General features: G+C 40.9%; 1 protein-coding gene across 1 annotated transcript; it reads left to right on the top strand.

The window, feature by feature from the left end:
• Positions 1–9: 9 nt before the first annotated feature.
• On the top strand, positions 10–8,145 carry LOC144641383 (collagen alpha-4(VI) chain-like; the record flags this gene model as incomplete). Its single annotated transcript, XM_078500397.1, has 7 exons — positions 10–598; positions 1,274–1,846; positions 2,603–3,169; positions 3,775–4,335; positions 4,944–5,198; positions 6,814–7,137; positions 7,576–8,145. Coding segments are annotated over exons 1-7 (3,439 nt in total), but the record flags the coding sequence as incomplete, so codon positions are not given.
• Positions 8,146–8,189: the final 44 nt, after the last annotated feature.

Below are 8,189 nucleotides of genomic sequence, written 5' to 3'. Positions count from 1 at the left end.
TGGGTCTTAATGTATTTTTCTTTTTTATCATTATCAGCGACTCCTCCATTGAAAGACGAATACATTGTCTTTCTTCTGGACTCTTCATCCGCCGTACAGCAAGAACAGTTTAAAAAAGAAAAGGAATTCATTAAGACGTTGGCAGAATATTTGCACGTTGGAAGCGCAGACACAACCAAGGCAGCCGTCATCAATTACGGAAGCTTCCCCTTTACTAGCGTTAAATTTGATGACTACTCATCTCTTCAAGGCTTTTCAAGTGGTGTTGATAGAATGACACCAGTTCAAGGAAGTAGAAGAATCGATCGAGCTCTTGATGAAGCAGCGGACATTCTGAGACGAACCGATCCTTCGTCTTCAAAAATTCTTGTGCTTCTGACCACGGGACGTCAAGCCCAGGAATCTGATATTACACCACTTGATGTGTCTATTCAGCCGATAAAAGACATGGGTGCCTTTATGTACGTGGTCGCTATTGGTAGTCAGCCAAGCACACGGGAACTTCGCCCATTAGTCGTCAAGTTAGAGGACATATTTCGTTTGCCATTTACTGGTATGGAACTTGAAGTATCGCGTGTCGTCGATCACATTCGAGAAGGTACTTGAATTCTATTCTCGTGTTACAAAGTCACTGAATAAAATGATCTATAAAAATAGGCCTTATGTGTGATAAGGTCATATGCTCACAATTCACAATCAAGCCTCGTTTACGGCGTGAATTATTCTGAACCATCTCCCACCTTCATTGTAGTTTTCAGGTGGTTATTTTTTCATCCTTGCTGCTTTGGAATTCGTTCATTACAAATTTGCGAGTTTGCACTTCAAAAGCAAGGCTTGGGGGTAAAACTAGCCAGTCTGACTTAAACATGCATAAGGGCTATTGCCTTCAAATCTTTTAAATCTCCTTCCTCCGGAGATTCAGACGCGTTGCCACAAACATTTAGGTTGAAGTGAAGGTTTTCTTTTAATTATCCAACAGTAACCAAGTTTTGCTTTTATGTTAACTAGTGATTTAAATGTAAAAATCTTTGAAGCAATATTGGCCAGTACTGTGAATTCATTCTTTTTTTAATTTCCCTTGCTCTTATATCTCAGATTCTCTGTAACAGCTGCATTCTTCGTTTCTGAAGTCTATTACACAGCATAAACAGTCCAGACATGATGTCAAACAATAGCTTTGGCCTCTGTGCTAACTCAAATTGGCGTTTAATTTAGTTCATATACACGACTCAGTACCAAAAAAATAAATCTTTTCTTTTACTTTTCTTTTCAGAAAATCCAAGAGATAGCCCCACACACGACTTTGTGTTCTTGATGGATTCGTCATCTGATGTTAGTCGCTCCGACTTCTATCAAGAAATCCTCTTCGTAAAATCATTGGCCAGGGAGCTAAGCGTATCGCCATCTAAATTTCAGGCTGCTGTCATCGCATACGGTAACAAGTATTACCCGGTGGTACTCTTCAAAAGTTACAATTCCATGCCCGAGTTTTACTCAGCAGTTGACACGAGCGTTTATCAAGGCGGAGCGAGAAGAATGGATCGAGCACTTGAAGCAGCGTCGGTGATGATGTCATCAAGAAAGCCAACGTCCAAGAAAACAGTCGTCCTCCTAACTGGCGGTCGTAATTCCCAGGAAGCTGGACTCAATGTTATCGAACGTTCAGTCCAACGCCTAAAACAAATGGGAGCCAAGGTTATAATCGTTGCATTCGGCAATAAATACGTGGCTCAGGAGCTTCTACCAGCTGTTCAGCAGCAACAAGATATTCGTCCAGTGCCACAGGCGAATGATCTCGTCCCTTATGTAAACCAGATTGCAACCTACATCACTTCAGGTCCCATAGGTAAGTAATGACATACTTGTATGGTGCAAAGGGTCGTTTTTAATGAATGTTAGAAGAGCTTTATTATTTTATTAGAGAATACAAGGTCATACATAGCAATAAATGATGTCCCTTATTGAAGCGTCGCTTAGGGTCCATCTAAGGGCCATGAACAACCCATTCCTACATTGTAATACAAACGATCTGTAGCTGTACGTACGTAGCTGGATTAGCCGGATTTGGGAATAAAATGTTTAATCCAGAAAAGACGGACTCTGAATCTGGTTTTCGTTTCTTTACATAATGTGAGCTATAGGACTAGGTATTCGGTCTCCTCAGTTTCTCTATAATGGATTAACTGTCAGAATTCCTTTTCCAGCAAGTGTGATTTCTTATGTCAAAACTTGATTGGCTTCAGTTTCTGCTACTTATGCTTTATCTTCGTTTAGGTTTGCAGCAAAAAAATCTGTAATGAGTCAAGTTAGCTCCAGAACGAGTTCATATAGTAGCCAATTTCCGCAGTAAATACATCGCGTTATGTGACAAATCGCATTTTCTTCACTAGTTTGGCAGTTGAGCTTCTGTGTGGTTGTCCATTACAAATTGAAGGATATTTAATCACTCATTTTAAGGAAATGCTAATTAAAGACTTGTTTTAGAGTATTCCTTTTCAAGCACGATATCTCAATCTACTACCTACAGATTCTGTCTTTTGTCGTTGTTTCTAATGACTTGCGCATTCTTTTTGAAATTATTATCGTTTGTACACGATTGCAGTCACCGAAAAGCAACCAAAATTGGAAGCTGATGTCTTGTTCGTAATCGACTCTTCTTACGAGATCAGCCAAGAGGACTTCAAAACAGAGAAAGACTTCGTCAAGTCACTTGTTCGGAGTCTTAATATGTCATTGGATAGCTCCCGTGTAGCGCTGATTTCATATGGAGATCGTGGGGCGCTCAGTTCTAGATTCATTGGTCTGCAAAGCCTGATTGATTTTGACAGGTCTGTTGACAATGCTTCGTACATTGGTGGGGACAGAAGGATTGATAAAGCCGTGGAAATGGTGTCTCGCCTACTGAATGAAGCGGGGGCAGCTTCATCAAAAGTTGTGATCTTCCTCACTGCAGGGAAACAGGCAAGTAGCGGAAAGCCTCTTGAAGATGTGGTAGAGCCGCTTCGTCGACATGGCACCAAAACCTATGTTATCGCCATCGGGAAGCAAGCGGACGTCCAGCATTTGAGACCGCTTGTTGCTTCTTCAGACGACGTGGTGACAGTGCTGTCATTTAAGGAATTAGACCCTCAGAAAACAAGGATTGCAAATCATATAAGTGAGAAAGCAGGTAAGCGGCTAAACGTATTAATGTTGAACTGCTTTTTAAAAGGTTGGTACGCAGATCAGTCGATTATAAATTGTGAGCAATGCAATCGCAGATTTCTACTTTGTGATTGCTACTATCTTTGAAAGAATAGCAATCACTATTTCCGATTTTACTTTTACTTTTAAGTAAAATCGGAAAAAAAGGACTGTGTCACGAATTTTAAGCCAAATTTTGGCATGGGAAATGAGCAACAAATTCAGTAAAATATAAAAAAAATTCAAACAGTAAAGGAACATTTCAAAAACACTGCAAATACAAAAGAGGGTACTGATGGCCAAAAATGACAAAGATTGAAACGGATTGTGATTTCGGTATTTGTTTGGCTGAACAGTTTTCAAAGTTAATCTCATTTGGTTGCAATGAAGCAATGGTTTTGTCATTTAGATCCATAGAAGTAATTTCTTTGCAAGCATTAAGTTTCGTAGCGAGTATTTGGCAAAACTTAACAAAAGAAACTTATCTCAGCCGTGACACAGTCCCTTTTAGACTGCAGAAGTTAGCTCGTACATAATTCTCCCACAAACTTATTATTTAACCAATATTCAGTATATTTATTTTATTTCTAGCTTCTCTGAGTCCAGATAACGTCGCAGATATTGTCTTCCTTGTGGACGCGTCCAATGGAGTCAACTCCCTGAACTTTAACAAAGAAAAGGCATTCGTCAAGGAACTTGCCAAACGTTTCAATGTGTCCCCAGGGAAATCTCGAGCTGCTGTCATCGCCTTCGGTTCTAGCTCCACATTGGCAATTGATTTTGATAGCTACAGCAACTTCCAAACGTTTAAGACGTTATTAGACCGTGTATCTTCCGTGGGCGGAGCCCGCAGGATGGACAAAGCCTTCGAAACTGCAGCTCAAGTTCTTAGAGACTCCCGGCCCTCCATTCCCAAAATGGTAGTTCTGTTAACAACTGGCCGGCAGCCACTGAATGCGCCGTCCCTAGCGGAGTCTGCAGTTCCTCTTCACTCGATTGGCGCAATGTTCTATGTTGTTTCTATCGCCAATGACCTCGACCATAAGTACTTTGAAGTCTTGGTGGAAGACTCTACCGCGCATGTATCCGATGTGTCCTCGTTTGATTCGCTTAACGACGCTCTTTCTCAAGTGACACGGGGAATAGAGGAAGGTAAACCTAAAACACGATGTAGATGTTTAAATTTACCTTGTTACAGACCCTCAGGTTTTTAAGGAACGGACAAAACGAAAAGGAAGAACGAAAAAAAATAATGGGTAACCATCGCCTATTTTCCACAATATGTCGTTCTAACACAAACTATTTTTAAAGTGGTAAATCTTCAATACTCCGCTCCCAATACATCCTCCGCATACTCCAATACATACTCCGCTCCCAATAGATCCTTTATTTTACACAAAGTAAAAATGTTTTACGAATGGTAAAATTTATGTTAACAAATTTCAGAAAGCGTCCTTTATGCAGAACGCTATAGTATATACTAAGTTTACCTAAGAGTCTGTACGACTGTAATAAAATTTTCAACTTACTTTTGCGAAAATCAGTGTCTCGACCACATTAGCCAAAATGTTGTCGATAAGCACAAAAAGGCACTCGGAAAAATGCAAAAAAAGGATAAAAAGGATACAGTCAGAGATTTCAGTGGCTGTTTTTTAGAGTGACTATCTCAGTAACTTTGTTAAAGGTATCATTTCTCTCATTTATTGGCATTATTATTCACAAAGAGTTATTGCGCTCTTTTCTGTTTATCTTTGCTGTAGGCATCACCAGCCGGAAACGGCTGAATGCTGACGTAGTATTTCTGATGGACGCCTCTACTGCTGACAGCTCAAGGTTCTTCCAGAGTCAAAAAGACCTCATTAAGTCGATAGCAAGGAGCCTGGGTAATTCAGCAGACACGTTTCGTGCAAGCCTGGTGGAGTACAGTTCTTCAACAACTGTCTTGGCAGACCTAAATTCCTACACCACCCTGCAGAAATTTGAAGAAGCAGTCGACCGGGCAACCTATCTAAGAGGTGTGAGATGTTTTGTGTGTGGGTGTTGTTACAGTGGAGCCTCGAAATAACCAAGGACCAAGGGACTGCTTTTGTTGTATCTTCTTCTTAACGAGGGTTCTTTTCCATATATCTTATTAGTATATACCACACAAGTGAATTGTGCTTTTCACGGCTCGGTAAATAACCACCCCTATTCACCTCCATTCGGTGAATAATTGTTAACTATTACTGGGGCGAGGAATATCGTTTATTAATTATACTGAGGGCTTAAATCAGGGGGGGGGAAGAAACGAGGTCTGGGACCGAGTAGCGATGCTCTCACAACTTGCAAAGCGATCAATTCACGATGTAGTCAGCGGTTTTTGGACGATGATGCAACAGGCAATCTTTTCCCGCGAAATGGAAGCTGCTATGCCGTGGAATCACTAAAGGAGTTCAATTCTCTTAACTAAAAATCTAAAAGCAGCGTGTTTATCCGAAAATTTCGTCATCGTCATGTAGTTTTAAGAACACAGAATTTTGTGATGCCGTGCTACTTTTCAGTGCTGAAATGCAAATGTTTGTACCACGATTTTCAACTGGCCCACATGGGGATTGTAAATGAAGTAAAACAAAGAAAGACCAAGTCAACAAACAACCTCGAAACAATAGAGCAAGAACAATAGCTCCGACCAGCGCGGGAATATTCGATCGCCACGTTTTCATTACCATTCCCGTGATGGTTTTATTTCATAACGAACACCACATATTGACACCAAGAACCTTTCCGGAGAAATTTTCGCTGCTTTTAAGACAAAACTTAGAAAGTCTTTTTTATTACTACATATATAAAAAAAATCGAACTCTCTCACTGGTCCCATGTTGTTATTGTTTTGGCAAGTTCACAAAGAAAGGAGCTGCTCATGCGCCTTAGAGACATCCGCTGACTACCGCCCCGATGATTGCTTTGCAAGTTGTGAGAGCATCGCTCAGATTTCATATAAGAGAATGTATGGGAAGTTGCTTCCCCCCCCCCCCCCCCTGGCTTAAATATATAGAGGTGTGTTAAATGGAGGTTCCACTGTAGATGGTTACTTGAATTAAAACTTTCAAACTTACAAACACATATCACCATTTCCAGGGGTACTGAAAAAGCGACGGTGATGTGCGAATAGGGCAGTCATCAAACAACCTTAAAAACCCTGCAAGCCCTGCATGCTACTTCTTTCAACAGCAAGAATTGAGTTAGTTTTGGATCACTGATGTGTGTTAACTCCCTTGCTTTTGTGATGATATATCAATGGAAATAATTAAAGGAATATGTTTTTTTTTTTTGTTTTTTTTTTTTGGGGGGGGGGGGGGTGAGGGAGGCTCTTTAGCTTGCAACTGCAAGGTTCACTTTCCCTTTCAAAGTTTATCCGCAAAACAAACCATTGACCTTCTTCAAGCACCTAAATGCATAGCTCAATTGGAAAAGGGTTCGCAAAGGTTTGAATCCCGTTAATGTCTCTGATTTTTTCAGCTGCTTTTTGCAACTACTACTTGATTTACTACCTCAAAGATTCCCTTTATTTTTAGAATGTACTTTTTATGACTACTTGTAATTCAAGAAAGAGCAACAACACTGAACTAATCAACTTACTTTCTGTCCAAGGCATAAGACGAATCGATCTAGCTCTGGCCGCCGCGGCTCAACAGTTTTCGCAATCGAGACCGACCGCTGCCAAGATAGTAGTTTTGATAACCACCGGACTGCAGGCTCAAGTGTTTGGTATGACTCCACTGGACGAGGCCTCACAACCATTACGTGACGCTAACGCCAATGTACTTGTTATTGGTATCGGGAAAGAACCCGACATCCGGGAACTGAACCTCATCACAAAGAATCCAAAAGCTGTGGAGATCATCCCAACACCAGACGAAGTTGTCGTCAATGTACACTTGTTGTCCAGGCAACTGCGGCAGGATGCTAATAGAGGTAGGAGAGCAAATCATTTTGTACTTTGTGTTCTGTAAGAGGACGCTAGAAGTCATATTTTTTTATATAAAACAAGTGTGACTTTCTCTTCTAACTCCTTCATTAACAGAACTTTTTAATACAAATGAAGGTAATCTTACATAGAACCTAGCCAAGTTTCAGCTTCAGTTTGTGCCTAATATGAAATGGTACCGTATGCTGTAAAACGTATGGTAAAGAAACCATCGTCATTGTTTAAGCCTACACCGACCATGGAAACTGCCTCTTCATTTTAATAGCTTGTTGTGAGATTAAAACCGTAAAAAAAACTAGATAACCTCACTTGAGAAGACACAATAGGCTTGTTCATATATCAACCTAAAAGCAGTAAAACCAATAATATCGAATCATTCATGATCAGAACAGTGCAATTTACAGTTTATTTTGTTTACGATTTAGGAAAGGAATTAGCGCTCATTCACAGAGCAGAGTTGATTTTCCTGCTGGACTCGTCTAATGACGTCACAACCGAACTCTTTGGGCAGCAAAAAGAATTTATCAAGTCAATCGTGGGGAAATTCCAGATTGCAGCAAACAAATCCCGAGCGGCGGTCATAAGATACAGTTCAACTGCTAATTCTGTTATTACCTTCAACTCCTTTGATAATCTTGTTGATCTGGTAAGGGGCATCGGAAACATTCGGTTTGTTGGCGGTAGTAGGCGCATGGATACAGCTCTCAAGGAAGCCAACAAAGTGCGAGAAACTGCTCGACCGGAAGTCCCAACTTATGTCATCCTTCTGACAGCTGGACGTCAAGCCTCGACACCGTTTTCTACACCGCTCGACAGGGCTGCTCAGCCACTTCTTGACTCCAGTGCACGTGTGTTTGTGGTAGGCATCGGTTCTAGACCAGACGAAAAAGAACTGCGCTCAATGGCGGAGCACGACAGAGATGTGTTCCGGCCTCTTCCGGCTGAATTGAAGCAACAAGCTCCTTTGTTTGTGGTTTACATGGCTTCCCAAACAGGTACAGTATCTGTACATGTTGATATATTTGTAAACATATACGGA

This window comes from Oculina patagonica, unplaced genomic scaffold, assembly GCF_052425735.1.
Source record: "Oculina patagonica isolate OP01 unplaced genomic scaffold, crgOcupat unplaced896, whole genome shotgun sequence".
Taxonomy (NCBI): domain Eukaryota; kingdom Metazoa; phylum Cnidaria; class Anthozoa; order Scleractinia; family Oculinidae; genus Oculina; species Oculina patagonica.
This window is presented reverse-complemented; position numbering and strand designations above follow the sequence as displayed.